At 45.7% G+C, this 27,120-nt stretch overlaps 1 protein-coding gene across 2 annotated transcripts in view; it reads right to left on the bottom strand.

The window, feature by feature from the left end:
• Positions 1-27,120, bottom strand: part of TMEM241 (transmembrane protein 241) — a 126,548-nt gene that overhangs the window by 80,116 nt on the left and 19,312 nt on the right. For both annotated transcript variants that reach the window (XM_044293626.1, XM_044293627.1), the window contains exons 4-5: positions 6,188-6,269; positions 936-1,013 (exon numbers count right to left, since the gene is read on the bottom strand). In XM_044293626.1, the coding sequence (XP_044149561.1) occupies positions 936-1,013; positions 6,188-6,269 (160 nt within the window). The remainder of the gene's footprint in view (positions 1-935; positions 1,014-6,187; positions 6,270-27,120) is intronic.

Here is a 27,120-nt window from a genome sequence, read left to right as displayed (position 1 = left end):
CACTTGCAGCACACTCATCGCCCCTGGGCACTTACAATAGCTTTGGAGACTCTGAAAAACTAAACCAGTATTATGTATTTGCACCCCACAGAGCTATATTATCAGTTTAAATCATGTCAGTGACAGACTCCCTTTAAGGGATCAAAGTACACATTAGACTAAGAGCAGAGACGCAGTGTGCAATTAACCCAAATCCTTACAGGACTCCTAGGAGAGACATTGAGAGTCCCAATTATCCCGCCTACAGAGACCGACTCTCCCTGTATTAATGTGTGTATACAGTAGGTTGTCAGTCATTTTGTGTGGACAGGGTAATCAGGCACTCACTGCCTCTCCCAGAGGTCCTATCAGGATTTACTAAGCTTTTCACTCAGAAATCCTGCTCCAAATGATATAAACCTACAGAACGCTTAGTTCAGTTAATTTATGACTGGTTATAGGCGCCAACTCATTGGGGTGTGGCAGCTAGGAGAGGTTACTTCTCTGCATGGCAGCAAGTTTGGAAAATTACAGTTTTTCTTTTTTGTGATTTCTCCTCATATCAGTTCATTTCTTTATGGGTATTAAAATACAGCCACTACGGCCACCTCTAAGAAACAGATCCCCTTTATGACAGCAGAGATCAGAACTGGAAACCAGAAGTAGGTCTAACACTAAAATTACATAATGTGTGCCTTGCTCTGCTGCCCACTACCTCTTCAGACATTATAGCCCTGACATCTTTTTCTTAGGATTACATAATAACTAGGAGGATGTGCGTCTCCGAAATTGTGGAGTAACGCAAGATGTCTGTTACCGGATGCAAGAGAACTGTAAAGTCCTACTTCTACATCGAAAATGGTACCTGGTGGCAGCTTTACTAGATCATCTACTAAGCATTTTTTTTTTTTTTTAACTTTTTGGTAAAAATATCAAAGAAACAAATAATAACTCACCTCTCTGAAGAAAATTCTCTGGACTACATAGGTCACAACTTCAGATGCATTGTGCAATGTCAAAAATACAGGAATTGTCTACAAAGATGGGGGAAAGAAAACCAAACACATTACAAATAATATCTAAGTACCAAAAAATTCTCTCCCTGCAATTCCCTATGTGACTGAGGCAATACCACACGGCTTTGTTACCAGATGCCATGGCGGTAAGTGCACTGGACATTATACTTAGGGGTGCTGCCCCACATTTAAATAGTTTTGATGCTGTTTTTAAAGCCAAAATCATGAGAGTATCGTAGAAGGAGAGAAAGTATTAAAGAGGACCTTTCACTAGTATACAAACTAAAAACTAACTATCTGTGGGCAGAGCGGCGCCCAGGGGTCCCCCTGCACTTACTAGTATGCCTGGGCGCCGCTCCGGTCGCCCGGTATAGGCTCCGGTGTCTCAGCTCCGTCTGTTGTACTGAACTGATTTTTTTTTGTAGGAGGCGTGTCCCTTGCTGCAGCACTGGCCAATCGCAGCGCACAGCTCATAGCCAGACTACAAACTTTTTTTTTTTTCATCTACTCCTGGTTTTGGCTACAAAAACTGCAAAAAAAAAAAAAAAAAAACTTAGAGTTTTATCATCTCAGATATGCAATCAATATCACCAGAGGTGGGACCTGCACCCATCTCCAGAAAGGGCCTCCGAAAGTGGAGACGAGCACAACACGCATGCACATCAATTTCTATGGGAGTTCCGAAAATAGCCGAGCGAGCGTCCCCTTCCCTTTGGGAGTTCCATCCTGGAGATAAGAGCAGGTCCCAGAAGTGGGACATGCACCTATAGTGCTATGCCACCAATGTCTAAGGTGAGACAACCCCTGTAATGTACGGCTGTGTTGCTCAGGCAAGGAAGAGAGGTCAGCAATTGGTCTCTGTAGCTTGGTGGAGCCTGTAAGGAGAGTTTCACATCTGTGTTTAACTGATCCAGCAGGCTGTTCTGGCAGAGTGACACCGGAAGCAGGTCATATACTGAACGCGTAGCAGATTATGCTCACATATCAATGTTGTGCTGGGAACACAACACCCAGAAGAACAGGTAAAACACCATGGGCTTCAGTGCTGGAGGTCGGAGCCTAAAGCAGCCTATCATTGAGTTCATGAGTGCAGGGTTTCAGCAAGCTAAAAAACCTCTGCATACACCAGTATCTGTCCGGCCGAATTCCATTATAGTCAATGGGGTCCGGAGGTGAACGTCAGTATCCGGCTAGGCCGGATCCAGGTAACTCTGGCAGGCTGTTACACACAGATCTGAAACTTGTGTAAAAGGAGCTATAATCTGTCTGTGGACCATGTTCTACCTGACTCCCTTAGCTGTCTGACCTAACCTGTGCCTGTTACACTGGTCTGTTCTTCTGCCGTTTGCTTGGATTCTGACCCTGTGCCTCCTGCCCTGGTCCTGTTTCTCAGATTCACATGTACTTTGCTTGTCTGACCAGAGTCTGGTTCTGACTATGTGTATTGCCTGATCCCTGTGCTTTGAACTGGTGTCTCTGACCCCCATGTGTCAGGTCCCAAATACACTGGGACTATTCTGAAAGGAAGCAGCCTGGTGGCTCTCCTGCAGCGAACACCAGATCCCTGTACAAAGGTTAAAGGATGAAAACCAGGGGACCACCAGGACAGTGCAATCAGGAATAGCCCACAGTGGTTCCATAACCATTGTCTGTCAGTAACACCATGCATTACATGGTAGGACATTCATATTAACACTGAACTGACCACTTCATGAAGAAATGTATAGCTAAATGCAGCTTTCTACAGGTAACAACAGCAATTGTCAGGTGTAAAGTTTAATTGGGACACGTCAGATTCTTTTTAGTAAATGGGGTTATGAATGTTATTAAGGACATGATGGTGTTAAGTCCCTCGATTACACTTTATTAGGCCAGATGCACATAAGTGTATTCAGTCATGCTCCATGTCGGAGCAGTATTTCCCAGACTGAACACTGCTCCTCTAAAGTGAACTCACAGCATCTCATTGAAATATTTAAATATTACATTTTTATTGAAAATTTTCAATACAAAGTACAAATGTCACCATGATACAAGGATATTGAGCATTAGTTACATATATTGTACAACAGGAAAGGCATGAGTTATTCATCTATTGACAATCACCTGTATATATCATGCAAATGCTACAAGTTTAATAAATATTTTTGGACCTTGTCCCATATTGTTGTTCGTTGTATCTTGATGCTACATAAGATATAGTATATTTCAACAATGATACGCCTTAAAATGCAGATAACTTAGATCATGAGGTGTCATGATCACAAACAGAAGAACATAGGAGATAAGCGTATGCAATGGATAGTGTGGCATGTGTATTTTACCGTAGATACATTTATTGTTTAGTTAGTCAAACGTTTGTATCTTTGTCATGTCGTGCAACAGGTGGATTGCCCACATCACCCACCTCAGATACACCCCAAATCAGTATCAGGTCATTATATTTGAAAACAGGGACCCCCATTTAGACCAAAATTTATTGAATGCTAGAAGTTTACCTCTCTGCAAAGCTAATATATGCTCATGAAGATAGTTATTGGAAACCATGTGTTGAATTTCTTCTCTAGTAGGTATAGCCGCCTTTTTCCAGTTTCTAGTGAGTAATAGTTTGGCGGAGTGCATTTTATGACATACTATAACTCTACATTTAATGGTTACTGAATCAATGCCAATTAATAAGAGCGCCAAAGCTGGGGTAAGCTTATCCACCTCGGGGCATATCATTTGGATTAGTACCTTGACCGATTCCCAAAATTATTTCAGTCTAGGACATGACCAAAAAATGTAGAGTAGAGAACCCACCCCTCCACATCCTCTCCAGCAGTAAGGTGAAGATGTTAGATATACCTTGGCTAATCTTAGTGGCGTGTAGTACCATCTTAACATCAATCTATTCTTTGTGAAACGTGCAGCATGTTGAATTAATAGACCTCTCTTCAAGACCTTGTGTGTGTTCCATAGAATAAAAGGGATCCGGTGAAGAGGCATTATTGATGGTAAAAATGCTTTCAGCTCTCTGGTGAGTTTTTCTTTGACATTCTCTATGGACAGTATAAAGAGGTTGAGCCTATCATATATATATATATATATGTGGTCGCTGGATGGACAGGAGTACGCACCACCATAGATATAGGGTCATGATCTGACCATGTAATGGTATGGATTGTACATGACATTATATCTGGCAAGACCCACTTAGAGAGAATGAACATATCTATCCTAGTATAGATGCGGTGTCTAAGTGAGTAAAATGTGAAATCTTTTTCGTTACTGTGCGTGCATCTTCACCCATTGTACAGATCGTGCTTTTTCAACCATGGGTCTAGACCAGGGGAAGGCCTACTGCGCCTGGACGTGGAGTCTAGGAGTGGATTTGGCACTATATTAAAATCTCTACATACAATCAGTTTGCCCTTTATTTTGGGTGTTATTTTCTTCACAACTGAAGTCAAGTACGCAATTTGCGAGGAGTTAGGTGCATAGACATTTAGGCTGGGTTCACACCTGAGCGTTTTACAGCACATTCCTACGCGCTGTAAAACGATCAACGAGCAAAAACCAAATGTTTCCCTATCGGCATGGTTCTCACCTAAGCGTTTTACAGCGCGTACAATTGCGCTGTAAAACGCCCGACGCCCCAAGAAGTACAGGAGCTTCTTTGGGACGCATTGTCGCGCGTTCCCCGCACATAGACCTGGCGGGAACGCGCAACATGTTTGTTGGTAAATTTGGGAGAGATATTGTTTTCTTAAAGGGAACCTGTCACATCCAACAAACATTCTAAGCCGGCAGCAGTACCCGAGAGTAGCCAGCAGCGTGTTTGTAAGGAACATTTTCTTCCTGCAGGCAGATGAAGCAAAACTGTAAAAACGTTCTTTAATCCCCTGCCGGCGCGCTTCTCTAGTCAGGCTTGAAGTCACGGGGGCAGCGGCCTCCTTGCTTCAAGTCACAGTAACCACAGCCCCCTTCCCTGTGACTGACAGCGTTTATGCACAACAGTTCGGCTGCCTTTGCCTAACAGCCAGCCGTCAGTCACAGCGAAAGGGCCATTCGGCCAAGATAGGTTTTCTTCCTTAAAGGGGTTTTGCAGTTTGTTTTAACTGATGATCTATCCTCTGGATAGATCATCAGCATCTGACCGGCAGGGGTCCGACACCCAGGACCTTCTCTCGCCGCAGTGCTGCTCTCGGCGGCGGGATCGCGGGCGCCATTACTCATCGACGGGAAGGAGGCTGTTAGTAGCTTCGGAGCGTCTTTCTTAGCCCGTTTTGGCATCTTTGCAGCGTAGGGTGGATGTAGAGCAGGCATCCTCAAACTGCAGCCCTCCAGCTGTTGTAAAACGACATTTCCCACAATGTCCTGCTGTAGGCAGTTCAGGCATGCTGGGAGTTGTAGTTTTGCAAAAAATGGAGGGCCGCAGTTTGAGGATGCCTGCTGTATAGGCTAGTAGAAGCCAGTTAGTTTGTGGGCCACCACTTTTTATGTAGCTTCAGCAGGATGCCTGTAGGGAGCTCCTTCACCATGCGGCCATTCCCCGTCCAGGCTACGCCCCCATCTTATTAAATTATAATGCTTTGAATTTCTGTCTCACCGTGGGTCTACTGAACTGTACTCCCCGCATTATGCGAGTATAGTTCAGTAGACCCGCAGTGAGAACAGAATTCACAGAATCCTAAAGAATTATGAGGAGGAGCAGTGGTCAGTCTGGGAATACTGCTCCCACACGGAGCGCGTCTAAATATGCTCATGTGAAACTGCCTTCAGTCAAAGCTGCAGCGCTTCTTTTCATTCCAGTGGACTCCAGGTTACACACATTTTTTCTTCTCCAGTTCTAGATATAGGCGCCGGTCCCAGAGAACTCCCCTTTAAGCAATGGGCAGAGAAAGTGATAGATGTACGAGAGGTTATGAAACCCAGACTAAACCTTTGCTGAAACCATGAAGGTGCAGCAGTGCTCCTCAGAGTGCTCCACACCTTTGGATTGCATCAGCTCTGCTAAGCTTTTCAAGCATGCAGGATAACGATCCATAGAAAGCTCATAGGATCTGTACTCTACATGCAGGAAAAGCAGATTAGAGCTACTGAAACCCGAAGGTGCAGAGAGCTCTGGAAAGTGCTGCCACAGTTTAAGCAAAGGTTTAGGTCCCCTTTAAATGGAGAAAAAGTACAGAACACACTGCAATGTTACATACCAGCCTTGACAGGGCTCTGGAACCTGCATAAATAATGCCCACAAAGAATGCGGATGCTGGAAGCCATGCCACAACGTCAGCCCTGCAAAACAGTAATGAAGGGATCATTACATGCACTGTACATATGCCGGGGCTAAAACAGCTATAAACAGACTGCTACTTAGCTGACAACTAGCAAGTCTGTGGTCATCGTGGGTGAGGTGCATTTACGAGGGGATCCGCCGCAGAAATTCGAGGCCGACAGATTTCTGCAGGGGAGGTGTCAGCAGACTAGAACTGAGATTAGCTTCATTCGATAGCTTTATCGCGCAGAATCAACGAAAAGAAAAATGCTAATTTCTCGCACTTATTTTTATTTATTTTTCCAGAAACTTTGATTTCCCCCCCAGAGCATGAGAATGGGTTAAAAAAAAAAAAAAAAAAATACCTTATACTCTTACACTGAATGCAGGATGTTAGGAGGCACCGATTCCTTATGTATCTCCAGTCATACAGAGTTTTATTTTTTTGCCAGGGATTTACACCACACACGTGTCTGATGTGTGACAAGGACATATGAATGTTACTCTCCTCTACCACAGGTATATACTAGTTGTAGACATCATAGAGCAGGGCAGCTGTAAAGCCGAGGGCACATATACTACAGTGGCAGAGGGCATTCATCCCAGGCTTCCTTACACATCAGAAGGTTACAGTGGTGAGGGGGCATGGTGATCCTGAAAATTGTGAATAAAAGGATTCCGCAACTTGACATCACCAATCCTTGGTCTACTGATTATTCCTTTTATTCCAAATCAGGTGATAAAACATAACTTATTAATCCACACTTCACTGACAGCTAATGATCTAGACCAGGGGTCGGCAACCTCTGGCACTCTAGCTGTTGTGAAACTACAACTCCCAGCATGCATAATTGCTCTGTCCTTCTCAGAACTCCCCCCAAAAAATTATTGGCGTATGCTGGGAATCGTAGTTTCACAACAGCTGGAGTGCTGGAAGTTGCTGATCCCTGATATAGACCATGGCTGGGACCTGTGCTGTCATTCTAGGACAGGATCATCAAAATTCAGCACTCCAGCTTAAACATGCTCGGCTGTTCTTCTAAGGCCTCATGCACACGGCCGTTGTGCGGCGGCTGGGACGGATCGAGACCCATTCAACTTCCGTAGTGCTTCTGCGCCTCCGTTTCCCACCGCAGCTCCGGATTGCAGACCCATTCAAGTGAATGGGTCAACATCAGTGATGCGGGGAGCACACGGCCGATGCCTATGTGCAGGAGGCCTAACTTCTATAGAAGTAAAACTGAGCACTCTAGGAGTTGTAGTTTCAGAACAGCTGGAGGTTGATTATCCCTGTTCTAGGACTTATTGATTACATGAGATCATGAGGGATCTACCTGCCAGGACTCCAAGGAATCAGCTTTAAATACAAAACAATACTCTTCCTGTAAGGGAAATCAATAAGTCGTCTGTGCACACAGACCAGTCATGTTAAAGGAGGATATCCAGAATACGAAAAACATGTTTGCTTTCTTCCAAAAACCACACTACATCTGTCCACGGTTAGTGTATGGTACTGTAGCTCAGCCCCATTAAAGTTAATGGGGCTGAACTGCCCCGCATACAACCCAGAGACAAAATGTGTTGGTGCTATAGCTCGAAGAAATCAGCCACGTTTTTCTAATCTAGGAAAACCCAGTAAAGTTTCCAAATACAATATTCTAACACCACCCGTGAGCCATCGTTCATTTGCCAACACATGACATGCATCTCAAGGACCCAAAATTTAAAGACAGAAGCAGCATTTGGCGATCACCAGTGTACCCATAGCCTGGCGGAGAGCTCCAAAGTTCATTATGATAAAGTACAGGCTGAAATTATTTGCCAAATCTGATCTGTCTATTACAGGCTTCACGGGATGGGTACAGAGTACTAATACTGCATGCAACACCAATCGGGTCATGTTTTCCTACACTGTTTTGTTCGAACTCCTCCGTGAGATTACCTCAACCAAGCGTTCTCATACACGGACTACAGAAGCGTGGCATGGCATCAGCACTTATCCCCCAATTCCCAAACACTTTTTTCCCCCTGATGTAGCACACATGGTGGCTTAACAGTCCTAACTTTTTGCTGGACTACCAGAAAAACGTTGGCGACTTTTTGCATGATGCATTGGGCTTTTAACTAATGTTTTCTTTAGTTATTTTTTATAGCTCAAAATCAAAATGCGTTTTCCATTTTGTGTCGGTCATTTTAAAATATATAGTTTTGTGTGAACGAGGTAATAAAAGCGACAATTTCAGTTTATTTTATTTGGATTTTTTTTTATTTTTTATTTTGGCCTCTTGGAAGATGTATTAAGACTTCTATGAGACACTGTCACGACCATGGTCATGGTCGTGACTCCTGAACCGCAAGCTGTTGCCTGCGGTCTGGTTTGGTTGTTCAACCACAGGTGAGGGCCACTAGTATGTTGCCTCACTTGTGGTTGCCGCTGGCAACATAAGGTATGTGGCAGTAGAGCAGCTGGAGCTGTTTGCTAGGCTGCTCGCTGTCATAGCATGCGGTCGTCTCAGGCAACTTGTGTTATATGTGTGCACTTTCCCTGTTTGGTGTGCACTGTGTTTATTTGTGTGTACTCTTCCCCTTTAAGTTGCTGTCTTCCCTTGCCTGGTTTTGGAAGGCTTAATTCCCTTCTTGGTCTGTGAACACTGGGTGTGTCTGAGTGTGGGTGTGGCTACTTGGGGCTATTTAGCTCCTGCTGATGCCAGTATCTGAGGGGTACTTCAGCCATGGTTAGCTGGAGTCATCCTCCTGGTTTTTATACCATCTGCCAGTGAGGGCCACCCTTGTGGTCATAAGTTATGTTACATGGTGTTATGAATAGGGATCGACAGATATTGATTTTTTAGGGCCGATACCGATAATTTGTGAACTTTCAGGCCGATAGCCGATAATTTATACCGATGTTCTGGGAATTTTCATTTTTGAAAAAAAAAAAAAAAAAAAAAAAAATTCCCACAAATCTGCTGAAAATTAATGTTTATTGTTAATGTGTATTTTTTTTTGTAAACCTTTCTTTTTCATTTATATTTAATATTTTGGTGTTTTTATTATTTTTTTTGTAACTTTTTTTTAACTAACTTTTAGCCCCCTTAGGGACTAGAACCCTTGTCCTATTCACCCTGATAGAGATCTATCAGGGTGAATAGGAGCTCACACTGTCCCTGCTGCTGTGTGCTTTGTGCACACAGCAGCATGGAGCTTGTCATGGCAGCCAGGGCTTCAATAGCGTCCTGGCTGCCATGGTAACCGATCGGAGGAGCAGGGGAGAGGGGATCCTGTGGAGGGGTGCACTGCGACTGGGGTGGGGGGGCCCTATGCGCCACCACTGCTTAATACTGGGGGGGGAGGGGGGGCGCACTGCGCCACCAATGCTTAATACTGGGGGGGCTTGGGGGGAGGAGGCGCACTGCGCCACCAATGCTTAATACTGGGGGGGGGGGGGCGCACTGCGCCACCAATGTCTGATACTGGGGGGCTTGGGGGGCGCCACCAATGAAGCTTAATCTCACATTTATTCATATACAGGAGGCGGGAGCTGGCTGCAGGATCACATAGCCGGCTCCCGACCTCTATGAGCAGTAGCTGCGATCCGCGGCACCTGAGGAGTTAACTACCGCAGATCGCAGCTACAGCTCATAGAGGTCGGGAGCCGGCTATGTGATCCTGCAGCTCCCGCCTCCTGTATATGAATGAATGATAGATTAATCTTCATTGGTGGAGCAGTGGCCATAGCTCCTCCCCTCCTCCTGTCCCCTGTCCTTACATTGGCGGCAGCGACAGCACAGGGGGAGGAGACACTGCTCCTTCTCCCCTGTGCTGCTAAGGGGAACACGGAGAGCGCTGTCAGCAGCGCGATCTGTGTTCCCCATACACTATCGGAATATCGGCAAAATAGATGCCGATACAGATAGTGTTCAAAATCCTGAATATCGGCCGATAATATCGGTAAATCCGATAATCGGTCGATCCCTAGTTATGAAGGTGTGTGTTTGGTCTCCTTGTTATTGCAGCTTATGGTCCCGAGTTCCTGTGTCCGTTTGTGTTCTTGTGGACAGCAGCGCTTATACATAGGTTCCAGGCTCTGTGTCTGTGGCAGGTAGGTGTTTTGTTGCATTTACCTACCATTGCCATAAGCTGTTCATGTTCCCCTTTCTTTGTAGCTTGGCCAGTGAGACTCCTGTTCCTCCGTATCTAGGAGGAACAGGTAGTCTTACCCTGCTCCTAGTCGAGGGCCACCCTGAGGGCTAGTAGGAATTTTAGGTTCTGGAGTATGAGCCCTCCTACCATCAGGGTCGGCTCATACGGCTAGGAGACAGGGTCTGATAGGGATTGATAGGAGGGGACCTGCTCCCTGATTCCTGTCCTGGCCTTGCCTTGTAGCGACCATCATCTTCGGCCATCGCACGGCTGAGGGTTTTCCCCATCCTCAGCCGTGACAGACACTGACCCTTTCCCCCCCCCCCCCCCTTATTTTCACTATTTCCACTGTAACTGGGAAGAAAGGGATGCAAATTATCTTTTGACCAGCTCTGCCTCTAATGCCACCAGATGTAAGGCAGCTATCCTATAAGTCGCTGTTTACTAGGCCTTGAGACATAAATCAGATAGTAAATAAGCCAGCAGCTCATCTGCAGACAGCTGTTTCGGGCTGATTGCCCCTCATCAGTGCAGAGCAGAGAGTACTGGCTTAACTGGGTGTGAGCCTAAGGGTCCCGTTCACACACCTGTGTGTGTTTTGCGGATCCGCAAAACACAGACACCAGCAATGTGCGTTCCGCATTTTGCGGACCGCACATCGCCGGCACTATAATAAAAAATGCCTAATCTTGTCCGCAATTTTTTTTCAGGAACAGAATCGCGGACCCGGAAGTGCGGATCCGCAATTTCGGATCCGGACAGCACATAGTGCTGCCCCATAGAAATGAACGGGTCCGCAATTCTGTTCCGCAAAATGCAGAACAGAATTGCGGACGTGTGAATGGAGACTAAGTCAAGATTTTGGGGGGTGCTCTCTCTCCTTGGGGAGACAGCGCCTTAGATCAGCATGAAGAGACTCCACACGCCATTTAGGGTCCATTCACATGTCCGTGGAATGAGTCCGTATCCTTTCCACAATATCCGGAATGGGTGCGGACCCATTCATTCTCAATGGGGCAGGAATGGATGCGGAGAGCACACTATGTGCTCTCTGCATCCGCATTTCCGGGGTGTGGCCCCGATCTTCTGGTCCGCAGCTCGGGAAAAAAATAGAACATGTCCTATTCTTGTCCGCAATAGGCAGTTCTATGGGGGTGCCGGCCGGGTGTATTGCAGATCCGCAATACACCACGGACGTGTGAATGGACCCTTAAGCTGATCACACACACACACACACACACGAGGATCCTGTTTAAAAACGGGTCCTGTGCATCATGTACACACATCTGGTATCCGATTGAGCCATTCCCGTTAACAAAGGGGGGGAAGCAACGCATTCAGTACTTTGTTTTTTCAGTCTAAATGGCTTTTTTTTTTTGTACAGGATCCGGTTTTTTCCATTTTCCTCTGACGGATCAGAATAACGGAAAATGAAATGGTGATGTGAACTCTCCCTAACGGCTCATGCACACAAAGGTATTTTTTTCCCCCTCTGTCTGTCCCTTTTTTTGTGGCCACATCCCGAACCATTTATTTCAATGGGACCACAAAAAAAACAACAAAAACAGAAATTACTCTGCAATTTAAAGACCGCAAAACATCCAACAGTCATGTGCCTGAGCCAACCATTGCACAAAGCAGATCCGGATCAGCTCTATGTGCAGTGTTCTTTCTAAGACCCTGCATCTCTGAGATACCCTGCCATCACATGATCAGCAGGTCCAACACAGGTGGCATAGCTACTCCCTTTATTTTGTGTATAGTGCTCACTGAGCACTGTGGCCCAAGCATAAACCTCTTATGGCCTCTTTCACATTGGGGTGTGCGGTCCGCAAAATGCGAGCCGCAATGCACGAGCACAGTCTGTGGGGCAGCCGCAGCGGATCGCGGACCCATTCACTTAAATGGGTCCGCTATCCGGCCGTTGCGCAAAAAGATAGAACATGTCCTATCTTTTTGCGGAACGGAAGTACGGGACGAAACCCCACGGAAGCACTCCGTAGTGCTTCCGTTCCGTATCTCCGGATTTGCGGACCCATTCAAGTGAATGGGTCAGCATCCGTGATGCGGAATGCCCAAGGAACGGCGCCCGTGTATTGCGGCCCGCATTTGGCAGGACGCAATACGGCAACTGGACGCACACGCCAGTGTCAAAGAGGCCTATGTCTTCGGCCGAACGCACACGGCCGTGAACGGTCTGTGGTATCCTGGCCTGGATTCCAGCTGAGAGCAGGAGCGCACGGCGTCATTGGTTGCTATGCCGCCGCTGCACTACAGTAATGTATAGATCATACGAGTGTATTACTGTAGTGCAGCAGTGGCACGAAGCGCACTGAGTCATAGCAACCAATGACGCCGTGCACTCCTGCTGTCAGCAGGAATCCAGGCCGGGATAGCACGGACCATTCACGCCGTGTGCATTCGGCCCTTCTCCTTAGGAGGCCTGGCTGTCACTGACACCCCAACCTGCTCCTGCGAGATTGCAGCAGCTTTAATCTGGCACAGTATGATTAAGGTACTCCAGATTAAAGCCCACCACTGAGCTCCCTAAAAGTACAGTGCTACAGTAAGCACCATTTTCAAGATTTAAAGGGGTTGTCTCACTTCAAGTGGTATGTATCATGTAGAGAAAGTTAATACAAGCCACTTACTAATGTATTGTTATTGTCCATATTGCGTCCTTTGCTGGCTGGCTTCATTTTTCCATCACATTATATACTGCTCGTTTCCATGGTTACAGACCACCCTCAAATCCATTAGTGGTGGTCGCGTTTGCACACTATAGGAAAATGCGTCAGGATTTCTGGTGGCCGGTACCATGGGAGCACACATAGGCTAGTGCTTTTTCGTATATTGTGCAAGTATGACCTCCACTGCTGGGTTGAAGGATGGTCGTAACCATGGAAATGAGCAGTGTATAATGTGATGGTAAAAATTAATCCAGCCAGCTAAGGAAGCAATATGGACAATCACAATATATTAGTAAGTGCCTTGTATTAACTTTCACTACATGATAATTGCCACTTACTGAAGTGAGACATCCCCTTTGAGGTATGGCCACATGGAACATACCTAAGCATTGCAAATAGTAAAATCTGTAGTGGATATTCACAGCATAAACTGACATGGCGTAGATTTAAAATCTTAACTTCAGGTCAACTTCCTGTGCCCCCCACCCAATGCCCACAGCAGGTGCATAGGATTTTGATAGTGTAACTACACAGCTGATGAAAAGCCATAAAAAGCTTCAGCCTTGTCAGATGCAGGCAATGATTTCACAAGGACAAGGACCTCACTGAACAGGTGAAAATCCATGGCTCTTCGGTGGCTCGGAGGCCTACTGAACTGTATTCACACAATGCTGCGATTGCAGAACAGAGGTCCTGCTGTCAGGCATCAGAAATGATGGTACTGTGAGTTCGGTCAGAGGAGCTGTGTTCAGTCTGGGAAATACGGGAGGGAGAGTTTCCCTGGACTGAATACAGTTGTGTGAAATTGGCCTGAAGGTGGCTATGGCTCCTTTTATTTTCTTCAACCCTACTCTGATGCCTTTTCCAATAACTTTTACACCCTGGACCAGGGGGTCAGCCGGAGCACGTGCTCCCTGTTTCACTGTTCAGCCGAGCTCCGGCACTGCACCCGCAGGCCACACATTGCGCTGCTGGCTGTCTGGGAGGAGCGCTGAAAGTCGGGATATCAGCCTCCTGCACAGCTAGCGGTGCAATGTGTGTGTGGGAGCGCGTCCTGCTGCTGGATGTGCCAATCATCAGAGAAGGAGGTTTTTTTTTGTCATGGAGCTGGAGACTAGGGGCCAAAGGGAGATCATACCCATTGTGAGGGGGCACAAAAGTGGGCATGGGGGACGCCTCAAGCAGACATTATACTGCATGGGGGCAGCCACAAGGAGAGGTTATACTGTATGAACAAGTTTTGACACACACACCCCCAGTATGATAATGTCATGTTGCTCATGTATGGAGGACTCATTATTCCCTAATGCCTGCTATTATAGATCAGTGTGCAGGTTGCAGGCAGGAAGGACCAGGCCGCAGAAGACAGACAGACGCAGCACCTTTCTGTATGACACCCGGGCCGGCTCTATTCTATGCTTAAGGTCTCGTCTCTCTCACTCCTCGCAGGCCAAACTGTGTGTGAGTTGGGGAGACTTTTCCCGCCTGGCTGTTGTGCTCACCTCTGCCGTTATCCGATTCCGACGTCTGTGGGAGGATACATGAATATGGGGAGCTAGGAGGAGCCGGGGGCGGCCGCTGCGGGCAGTAATGTGGTTGTGAGTACTGTTATGCAGGATGCAGGGGCGGCCGCTGCGGGCAGTAATGTGGTTGTGAGTACTGCTATGCAGGATGCAGGGGCGGCCGCTGCGGGCAGTAATGTGGTTGTGAGTACTGTTATGCAGAATGCAGGGGCGGGCAGACACACAGTTTTAGAAGCTGTCAGCGCACATGTGACTGCTTCTATGACGGCACAAAATACTGTGGTTATTAGGAAACAGCGATATCGCCATATCGATGACATCGGTTTACCGCTCAACCCTACTTTGTGGTAGCACGCACGGGAAATGCCCTAGGTTAACCTGTTATACATTGGGATGGCCCGGTCTTACAGGCCAGCACAGCGCCCCCTCCTAGATATTTAACATGGACAGTTACCATCCCTTCCTTATGCGATTATTCTCTTTTTTTTTTTTTTTTTTTTTTTTTATCACCTTGTTCTGGATCCAGCAAAACCCTGGATGAGGTAGGACCAGTTGGTTCATGAATTTATTGCACAGTGTACTGGTACCGCCATGTACCCTATGGTAGATTTTATTAATTTGGACTGGGTGAATATAGTTATGCATTGGGTGGAGCTAGAGGAGTGGCTTAATGTATAAAAAAAAAATATATATAAAAAAATACACACACATACACAAAATATAATAAATGGCAGCACCAACCTTAGAATATTGGAAATGGGGTGCAAGCTCCAAATAATAATAATAAGCGCTGCTTAACTTTCTCCTCTTATGTTAATTTGAGTGGCATTTGTGCGAAAGGGGGGGGGGGGGGGGGGGGGGATTGGGCGCGATCCTGAATCCTTGCCCCAGGTGCATGAAAGCCTAGCTACACCTCTGCCCTGTACAACACCTTTATGAAGAAAAAAAAAAAAAAAGTACAAATTATCACTGAGATGAATGGGCTCAGATAAATTCTCTCCCCCCCCCCCCCCCATTCACAATGACGTGCTTGCTCCATTTTGTTCCCAAGTCTAAAAACAAAAGATAACTTTTCGCAGTATCCTGAGGAAACATTTTCTTTATTTCTCCGAAAACATAGGCAAATGTATTTTTTCTAAATTACTAGGAGGGAAGAAATGCAAATGAGCTCTTAATAAGCTCTGCCTCTAATGCCACCAGATGTAAGGCAGCTATCCTATAAGTCAATGTTCAGCTCTTAAAATAAGCCTAGAGACATGACTTGGATAGTAAATATGCCAGCACCTCATCTGCAGACAGCTGTTTCGGGGGTGCAGAGCAGAGAGTACTGGCTTAACTGGGTAGGAGGCCTGTGTCCGAGCAAGGGGGGGGGGGGGGGGGGTACTATGGCCTATAAGTCTCCTCACCCTGATTAAAGTGCTCTCTCCCTAAGGAGAGTTAGTTCGCCCCTTTCTAAATTACTAGATATGTTGTTGAAAAAACAAAGTGAAATGTTCACATAATAGAATTTCTAAGTAAAGTAGAACTGAAACATTGCAACTTTACCTTTAGATCCTTAACCAAAAGACAAAACAAAGCGTGACCGACCACAGGGCTGTTACTTGACTTACAGTCACTGAACAGACTGCATAAGAAATATTGTTTGCAGGAAAAGCCTGAGTAATGTTCTATCTGAGCCTTTGTGATCTTCTCTGCCACATGCTGCCCTCTGGTGGCTGATAAGCTAAACACATTCTGAAAAATACTTTATATAGTACATTTAAAGCTGCATAAAACAGATTGCTGTATCTACATATAATACCACCTTCAATTATCCAAGAATCAGTATATATCAAGACAAAATCAACAAGAACTTGGTCTTTATGCACAGTAGTTTCAGCTACGCCTGCTCAGGGCAAAGTGCTCAGTCACTTATCAGCACTTCAAGTGCGTCCTTGAAAACAAAGTACAAGTCGCCTGGCACACGATCAGCTGCCATGTCCAATTATTTTTTTTTACCCTGAACGTATTTTCCTACTTTGAGTTTTTACATTTTTTATCCAAACAGAACATCAAATATCTGAGCTATTCCACTCCATCACATTAGATTTCTGGGCATGATGCTAATTTTAACTTCTGATTTAAACTATTCCAATGCAATGGGCGAATTGCGCAGAAACATTTGCTTGCTGATTTTGACACAGATTTTCAGACTGGTTGCACAATACGTATATTTTGAGAATCCATTCTGTTCCACATTTAGGGCTGGTTCCTTGGAGGCTATAGACCTGCCTTCATGACCAGCCGAACTCTCATAATATTTCTCCATCACTAACCTTGGGAGGCTCCTGCAAGCTTTGGAATAGGAAAGCCTTCGGAATTAGGGGATATTTACGTGGGACGATACACAGAGTAAAAACTGGGACTCAACTGTTAATTTCCAGTCACCGCCAGACTGATCAGCGGGATTTCCATGCAGCAATCATTCCTTCTGTATGGGGATGAATGCTCACCCTTAGGGTCCATTCACACGTCCACAATTCTGTTCCATATTTTGCGGAACGGAATTGTGGACCCATTCATTTCTATCGGGCCGCACAAATGACGGATAACTCAAGGACGTTTGTCAGCTCGTCAGCGGCACATTTATACAGGACAGTTACTGGAAATGAGCATTCAAACAAGTGATCAAGTAAAAATGTAAAACATGATTAAGATGCACACTGTGAAGTTTTTTTGAGTAAAGTGCCTAAACATTATCATGCTCAGTATGTGTGGAAATATTGGATTACACTTACCGGTAATCTGTTTTCTTTGAACCTATGACAGCACCCCTGGAGAGACCGCCTCCACCTCCTCAGGACAGGAAACAACCTAATACTTTATATTTTTTTTATATATAGTGTATAAATATATACACACACACAATTTTATTTTATTTTTTAAAAGGCCTGTGCTAGGTTGTTGGATGTTATATTTCTTAGTTCTTGAGAAAAGGACTGGAGATCGAGGGGATGATCCCTCCTTTTAAAAGGCGGTTCTGGTTCCTGTTTCCTGTCCTGAGGAGGTGGAGGCAGTCTCAAGTGGTGCTGTCATAGGTTCAAAGAAAACAGATTACCGGTAAGTGTAATTCTATATTTCTTTATCACCTATGACAGCACCCCTGGAGAATAGGCAAGAATTTGTCTAGGGTGGGACCACAGCCTGAAGTACATTACGACCAAAGGTAAGACCTACATTGGAAGGTAACTGTAGTCTATAGTGCTTAAAAAACATATGTGGAGAGATCCAGGTAGCTGCCTTACAAATCTGCTCTATAGAGGCAGAAGCTCTCTCTGCTTAAGACGTGGAAACTGAGGGTGGAGCAATCCCCTTAGAAGAGTAGGTTAAGGAAATGTGCTGTCTAATCCACCTAGCAATAGTGTGAGAAGAGGCTGCCAATACCTTCTTCACTAACTGGAACAAAACCAGCAGACTTAAAGATGTCCAAGGCTGGGTGACCTGCACATATTGCAAAATACATCTCAACATCTAGACAGTGGTACTCCGATTCCTTTTTATTTTTAAGAGAAGCAAAGAATGAAGGTAACACTATCTCCTGAGAGCGGTGAAATCGTGAAGAGACTTTTGGTTAAAAAAAGAAGGCTACTTCCGGTTCCGGCGCTGAGATGGCAGGCGAGGAGTGAGTGAGCTCCGTCCGTCCCTCACCCATAGCAAGCTCCGGACGCTATACAACGGCACCGTGTGAGTCGGGATTGTGTCCCTGATCTCTCAAGCTGCCCAGCAAGTGACTCATGGACAGATACCTGCTCCGGAGCGGTAAAAAGCTTGTACGGAGCGGCGCTGCACAGACCGACAACAAGATGACAGGCAAGATGGAGGATCAAGTTCCCGCGTCTCCGTCGAGTGCGGTTGAAAGTGTAATCGATGCCTTACCTGACTCGCCACTTGGTGACACATCGGAGGGGGCCAGAATTAACTACAAATCGCTGGCAATAGAAGTAGCCAGGCACCTGGCACCCGATATAAAGGAGACGCTTTCCAAAACGCTGGCGGCATCTCTACAGCAGCTGCATGAGACTGTGGGGCAGCACGAGGTGTGCCTAGTGGATCTAGGTCAGCGCTGTACAACAATGGAGGAGGAAAACTCTAAATCCAATATGGCTATCCAGGAGCTACAAAAACACAATATCATATTGCGAGACCGTCTTGAGGACTTAGAGAACCGTTCCAGACGGAACAATTTGCGGCTCCTAGGCCTACATGAGGGGGTGAAAACTCAAGCCCTTAAAGAAATTTGTGAACTTGACCTCCCGCGGGCCCTGGGGCTGGATGGAAAGCACAAAGTTGAACGTGCACACAGGATCGGAACGCCACCGGACCAGATCAGTTCACCTGGCCGGAGCAATACTAACTCGGCGCAGAGATCCCGTCCAGTGATAATGAGGTACCTGGACTATTGCGATAAAGAGGCGATCCTCAGGGCATACAGAGCCAGGAGAGGCCCCTTGAGGATTAGAGGGCAGGTAATACTGCTATTTGCGGACTATTCTGCGCAAGTTGCGAAACAACGGAGGGAGTTTAGTGGTTTATGCTCAGCTTTGTTCCGATGCCAGATCAAGTTTCAGCTGCAATACCCGGCGACGCTGAGAGTAGCCATGCCAGATGGAACTTCTGCTGTATTTAGTGACCCCTGTGCAGCAACGGAATCTCTGCAAGATCTACTGACAGCTGAAGATGCAAGGGACTTGGCTGATCGGGATAGGGGTAAATACAAGAGCTGGGAGAGATCGAGCAGTCCGGAGGAGAAACGTCTTCCCCAAAGGGACCGGGGTCGTAGAAGTGGAGAGCAACCTCCTGGAAGGAGCCGCGCGCAGCGTGTCAGTTAAGGACGCTAGATGCACCTGATGTAGTTAATTGCAAAGTAGTGTTAACATTGGGGCAAATGTGACATGGACGTTAATTTATCATGGGGTCGGATGATGAGATGTTTAGTTCAGTGGGTTTAAAAGTGCTCCGATAGCCCCAAGGTGATATTGTCTCGTAGGAATGTGTAGGTCGCCAATGCTGCATGATAGAAAATGTTTTCAATTATAAGAATAGGCAGATGCACAGTTGGTGGGGGGTGGTTGTGCCTCGGCAGCTCAGAAAAAAGGAAGTCCTAATAACAGAAAGTTTATACGGTGGGAGGAGGGTTAGGTTTAGCTGTTGGTATTGACGGTTATAGTTCAACAATTATTTCTTGAAAGGGGAGGGGAGATCCGACTTTATTTGTTGAAGATTCGTTGTTCTATCTCTCAGGGAAGAGTAATCTGATTAAATAGGAGACAAGGATCTCGAGCCGGTTTAGCACTCAGGAGTTTAGGAGTATGAAAATCATATCCTGGAACGTGAAGGGCCTAAGATCACCCCACAAGAGATGGATGGTGTTGCGTTACCTGAAAAAGGCTGACCCAGATATAGTACTTCTTCAGGAAACGCACCTCGCAGCAGCAGATTTCATGAGGATAAATAAATAGTGGGTAGGGAAAGTATATGGATCGGCCTCGGTGGGGAAAAGAGCTGGGGTACTAATCCTAGTTAACAAGAATTTAAACTGCCAGGTCCGTGATTCCTTTTCGGATGAGGAGGGACGTCTTGTCCAAATTCAGGTTGAAGTTCAAGGGTTACTTTATAGCATCTATAATGTGTATGGCCCCAACAAGAATAATGGGAAATTTTTCAAGGATCTAGAATCCAAGCTATTGACGGATCCCTGCGAGAATAAAATAGTCGGGGGGGATTTCAATTCAGTGGCGAGAGAGGTGGAAGATAGGCAACGCAGTACTCCATCAAAGTCAGTTATCAGTCACCATGACAGAGCATTGGGCAGATTGATGGAGGGGGTGGTGCTGGTTGATCCATGGCGTCAATTGCATCCTGATGAAAGATCCTATTCATTTTATTCTCACTCTCAGGATTCCTGGTCGCGTATTGACTATATACTGACCAGCTTTGATCTGATGAGAAGGGTGGAAAAGGCGGCAATTGGCGACCTGGTGATATCAGACCATTCCCCGATTTGGATACAAGTGAGAGATACTTACCCTAAGGGACTTGACTACTTGTGGAGATTTCCTTCAAATCTGATAACTAATGAGGATTTTACTAATAAGTTGATTGCGTGGTGGGAGGAATACATGGGAGACAACCAGGTGCATACAGATTCACCTGAGTTGCTGTGGAACGCCTCTAAAGCAGTTATGCGGGGGAAAATAATGAGCCATGTCTTTGGGCTTCGTAGACAATCCCAGGCCAAATTTGAGCAAACCAGCAGGTTAGTGAGGGATACTTACCAGGAATACAGAAGGTACCCCACAGTCCTCAATAGACAAAAGTGGATGGATGCTAGGGGAGCTTTTGAAATTAATGAAAAAAGCAGGGAGATACTAAATAATTCCAAATTGGAGGCAACTTTACACAAATTTGGAAATAAATCCGGGCGACTTATGGCTAATCTTGCTAAGGGCAGACGAGCCCATCAATTCATAGCTGGCCTCAAGGAGCAAAAGGGACGAGTGGTCACTGACCCCTCTAAGATAAATTCAATGCTAGGCGAATATTATGAGAAACTATACCAGGACGGCACTAAACCTGATCTGAAAGGTTCTCTATTGGAAAAGGTCAAACTACCATGCCTTAGTGCGGAACAATCACAATCCCTTAACAGAGAGATTAGTCTTGAAGAACTTCAATCTGTTATTCGTAAGTTAGGCAATGCTAAGGCACCTGGCCCGGATGGTTACCCCGGGGAATACTATAAAGCATTGTTAGGTCAGGTATCGCCGATTCTACTGAAATGGTATAATAAAGTACTGCAGGGTGAAGCATCTCCGGACCAGGAAAACATTTCCTATATCAAGTTGCTTCCTAAACCGGGTAAAGACCCTTTATCACCAGGGTCCTACAGGCCGATCTCATTAATCAATGTGGATACCAAAATCCTATCAAAGATTATTGCAGATCGTCTGGCGGCCTTATTACCTTTGCTCATCAGTAAAGAACAGGTGGGATTTGTACAGGGTCGTTCGGCGGTAACAAATCTTCGTACGGTATTAACGGTTCTAGATAGAGTTCGCCATCAACCGCGGCCTGGGGAAGCTCCAGCCATGCTCACCTTGGATGCTGAAAAGGCTTTTGACAATGTGAGATGGGCATGGCTGGAGGCAGTGCTAGATAAAATGGGGTTCTCGGGGACGTTCAGGGTCTTTCTCACGCAACTATACAGATTACCGAGAGCACGGGTATACACTCCGGGCTTTTTATCCAAGCCCTTCTGTCTCCAAAAAGGGACACGCCAGGGGTGCCCCCTATCACCTCTCCTGTTCAACCTTTCCATTGAACCATTAGCTAGGTTCTTAACCCATTCAGATCTATACGAAGGAATAAGGATTGGAGAAAGGCAAATTAAGGTCGCATTATTTGCAGATGACGTAATGTTATTTATAGCTAACCCTAGAAAACACATGGACAACATTTTTCAGGCTCTGACTCATTTTGGTTCCTACTCGGGGTATAGACTGAATGCGTCAAAATGTGAGCTGTTGGCCCTATCTCAGAAGGATGTGGGGAGCTATCAGATACCAAAGCATTTGAGTATAGCGAAAGCGCAAGGGAGCATTAAGTATCTGGGCATTCATATTGGCAGAGACCCGCATTCATTGTATACCCTGAATTTTCCCCCTCTCATAGCAAAGATAGTGCGAGAACTGGATAGGTGGCAGGGGTTACCGCTAAATCTGGTGGGCCGATGCCATCTCATCAAAATGATGAGTATGTCTAAGCTTTTATACCCACTCCAGACTATCCCACTCCTCATTCGCCATGCGGATATCCAATTACTGGAAAGCAGATTCATCCGTTTCTTATGGCAGGGAAAAAGACCTAGAATCTCACTGGCCAAACTAAAGCGAAGAAAGGAGGAAGGGGGGCTGAATTTTCCCGATATCAGGGGCTATAACTTAACGTGCTTATGTAGGCACATCTTAGACTGGGTCAACGGGACGTGTTATTATTCAAATTTGGCCTTAGAGCGGGAGCTGGTGCGATCCTGGGACCTGGTGGCTTTGCTGCATGCAAAAAGGCCTAATTTACCGGATTACATTAAACCCTCTCTTATTGTAAGAGACACGACAATAGCTTGGAAAGCCCTTAGAACCCATTTTCGACTCCCATATCAGGTATCCAAGCATCTTCCTTTACGGGGGAACCCATTATTCCGACCAGGTAACGAAAATGTATTCTTCAAAGAATGGGCTCTCAAGGGGTTGCGCAAAATAGGGGATTTGTTCCACGAGTCGGAGGGAAGATGGGCAACCTTGCAGGAACTAAAAAGCAAACTGGCATTGGGGAGCTCCTCGTTCATGCAGTATTCTCAGGTAACAAATTATTGCAGGACTTTATCGAGGGATCTGTCACTGGAGTGGAAACCCAATGATTTTGATGCGTTTATTAGTGTCAGGACGAAGAGGTCATTGTCAATGTTGCACCATGTGCTGAGGGATAGGTGGAGAACCAAAGATCCCAAAGGAATTTTTAAAAAATGGGCTAAAGAGTTAGGGGTGGCGGAGATTCATGAAACAATTTGGTTAGGGATATCAGCACTGCGCAAGGCCGTAACGAATGAAACATGGAGGGAAACGCATGTAAAAATTTTGCACCATGCTATATACGGATTTGATATCCCTAGTTCCCCGACTAGTCCAGGGAGACTTATAGCTTGCCCTAAATGCGGCACCCCCAAGTCAGATCTGTATCACGGGTTGTGGAAGTGTTCGAAGTTAGGTGGATATTGGGAGGAAATCGGCCGGATGTTGGGGAAAATTAGCAAGTTACGGGCAGTTGTTACACCATCGGCGGCAATATTGCATTGTGAACCTAATGCTCAGCCAGATGCCCAAATATTGGGCGACAAAGGAGATGATCTTTCTAAAATACCATTGGTGGGTCACAAACTGTTTATGGTGGCTAAAAGGTGTTTGCTTCAGCTATGGATATCAATTGAGGTTCCCACTATTGCAATGGTTGAGGTACAAATGGGCAAACTGTTTCATTTGGAGTGGTTAGAGGCGTTAAATTGCAAGGAGGCGCTTGGAAAGAGTTGGTTCCGGACCTGGAAACTGTTTATCCTATCGTATGTCCCAGACATAGAGTTCATGAAAATTATGAGCCCATTCAAATGGACAGAATGGTATCTGAAGGAAGATCTAAAGGGAGGCCTAGGTCCATTGCGAGTAGTTAGTTAAGGCTCAGGAGCCATTGTGAGTCTCAGTGGAGGCCAGTTATTTGGGTGCTCTAAAAGGATAGTGAGGAGAGGGCTCTCTTGGGATATTTACAGAACAACGGATCTTCATCGGGGAGGTGGGGGGGGGGGAGGAGGAAGGGGGTTATACCGGTTTACGGGGGGGGGGGAGGGAGGGGGAGAAAATTAAAAATGAGATTCTGAGTGTACTGTTTGTCTTGATTTTTACTGTACATTGATTGGCGCATTGTAACGATGAAAGGAGGATGATGTTATGCCTTCGAAAATTGTATGACATATGTACTTTGCTTGCTATTGAATGGAATCTCTAAAACTTAATAAAAAGATATTTAAAAAAAAAAAAAGAAGGCTCAGGAGAAATCACTACCCGATCTTCCAGGATGACCAAATAGGGAGGGTCAAAAGAAAGAGCAGAAATCGCACTAACTCTTTTAGCCGAAGTTATGGCCAGAAGGAAAGCAAGTTTTATGGAGAGCAACTTTAGGGACATTTCATCAATAGGCTCGAAAGGACCAAATTTAAATCCCAGGGGGGATTCTATTTTTACAGACCGGTGACAATTTAGAGACTGCTGTTATAAACCTTCTAATACAAAGATGTTCCGCTAACTTAAACTCAAACAAGGCACTTAATGCAGAAATCTGGACTTTTAAAGTGCTGGGCTAAAGTTTTTTGTTCCATCCTTCCTGTAGGAAATCTAAAACTAGCGGGAGCTTCTAGCACATCCACAGGTTTCTTGGCAAATCTTTTTTCAGATTCGCGAAGAAAGATCTTCGAAGGGATATCTTTCAGACTGGCCAAGAGAGTACTAACTACATCCTCGGAGAAACCTCTTTTCTTTAAAATCTTCCTCTCAATAACCTGACAGTCAGGTGCAGATTCTTCACCTCGGGTGAAAAACTGGACCCTGGGACTGGAAGCACCCATGGTGTTGCTATCGGCATCTTGCGGAGCCAGTAAAACCACACTCTTCTCGGCTAAAAAGGGAGCTATAACTATTATCGTGGCCTCCTCCTCTCTGATTTTCTTGAAGACTCTTGGTAGCATTTTTAGTGGGGGAAAGGCATATAGAAGGCCCTGCCTCCAAGATTGAGCCTATCCACAGCTCTCGGATGTTCCACTGGAGAAAGGGAAAAGACGACTTCTACCTTCCTGTTTGCCCTGGTGGCAAAGAGATCTATCGCTGGAGTACTAAAGAAAAAAATATAGTATCGGATGCTGCAGATGATGGGCAAGTAGTAATTAAATTAAAGTAAGGAAGAGAAGTGAACGTGCTTCTAAAGTTACCTTTATTTATATATTATGGGTAACAGGGCAAACCTGATAATAACCAAGATGTGAAAAATTGGTACTCCCCCCAACAATAAAAATATGGAACAGATAGACTAACAGGGATGGTGCTGGTATTTAAAAGGTATCTCTGGGGTGACAGAGGTTGGGAGGCTGGGTAGATAAATAAAAAATAATAAATAAATAAAAATCTATCCCTATCCAACCCCAACGATAATTTCTGCCTAGGGATGCCCCTGATGGTGGAGGTGCCTAGACCCCGAAAACCACCCTCTTAAGACCCTACATATAAGTACATACCCGATGTGTATATACTACATAACAAAACTTATTTAAATATACAGATGACCTGGGATATAATGCCCCCGACGCGTTTCATCCACAACTAGCGGTTCATCAGGGGGTGATCAGTAAAGAAATTCGTAGGAATAAAATAATAGATAAGAGGTGACGACTGAGGAAGTCCGCTTTCAGGTTGTCCAAACCCTTAAGATGTACTGCAGAAAGATAATAGAGAAACTGCCAGGCTGAAAATCTGATGAGAGAGAGACATTAGGCTCTGAGCTCTTGTACCTCCCTGCCGGTTGATATAGGCCACTACTGTTGTGTTGTCCGAATAGACCCTTACATTCCTGCCTCCGATGGTCTGGAGACTCTGTACTAAGGCTATCCTGATTGCATCCAATTCCCTGAAATTGTGCGAATGGGACAGAGATTTGCTGTCCCAAATCCCCTGCAATAGCAGGGACCTCACATGGGCTCCCCAACCGAATGCGCTCGCATCCGTGGTTAAGGGGAGAACCGCCTCCCTGGTCCAAGGAACTCCTCTCTCTAGATTTTTTTTAGATCCATCCACCACCCCAAGGAATCTAAGGTCTGGGAGGATAGAGATATCTCTGAGTCCAGAGAGGGGAGGAGACTTCCGTCCCAATCTCGCAGGATCTGAAGAAGCCTTGAATGGTACTGGGCCCATTCCACCCCTGGAATAGTGGCTGTCATGAGACTCCCTACCGACATGGCCCCTCTTATAGTGACTGACGGACACTAGAGAAGAAGTAGTCTAGGTAAGGTATAATGATGATCTCCTTCTCCCTGACGTAGGCCATCATTTTTGAAACCATCTTTGTGAAAACCCTTGGAGCTTGAGCGAGCCCAAAGGGTAATGCTCGGGATTGAAGATGCAGAATCTCCCTTTCTAACCAAACTTCTACCCTCAGGAACCTCTGGTGGCTGGGATGAATGGGGACATGATCGTACGCATCCCTCAGGTCTACTGTGGCCATAAAGCAAAAACAGGAAGAGATTGTTCACTGCTGACTTGATGGACTCCATACGAAGTCTCTCGTACTGCAGAAATTGGTTCAAACACTTCAAGTTTATTATAGTCCGAAATGAGCCATTTGGGTTTTTAACCATAAAAATAAATAAAAAACCTCTGTCAATTCCTGCTCTGCGACAATGGCAGATTGTTTTGCGGGAACTGAATGGTAATCTGTAATTACAAATCTCCCTACTGGAAAAATCAAAAATTTTAAATTTAGGCCCTCCCTCATCACAGAATGCGATCTTCTGCCACTGAGGTGCAAAAAGAGACAGACTACCTCAGATAGGTGCTCTGGCGTCATTGGGACTGATTTTTTGTGGTGTCTGATCCGGAAAAAAGAAACCCCTTACTTTTTTTTATTTGGACCTGCAAATTGTTTTGCTCTTTCTTTGCCCCTAAAGCTCCCCTTATTAAATCTGGGATGGAAAGACTTGCTGGGTACCTGACTAACAGAGGGAAAGCCCTTCTTTCTGTCCGAGGCCTTCTCTAGTAAGTCATCCAGGACGGGCCCAAACAAAAACTTTTCTTGACAAGGGATAGCACAAAGTTTTGCCTTGAAACTAGCATCCCCATTCCAGCTTTTCAACCAAATAGCCCGCTGGGCAGAGTTGATAAGGCGGA

The sequence above is a fragment of the Bufo gargarizans genome, chromosome 5, assembly GCF_014858855.1.
Source record: "Bufo gargarizans isolate SCDJY-AF-19 chromosome 5, ASM1485885v1, whole genome shotgun sequence".
NCBI lineage: Eukaryota > Metazoa > Chordata > Amphibia > Anura > Bufonidae > Bufo > Bufo gargarizans.
The sequence above is the reverse complement of the archived record's forward strand: the minus strand, read 5'-3'. Positions and strand labels throughout refer to the sequence as shown.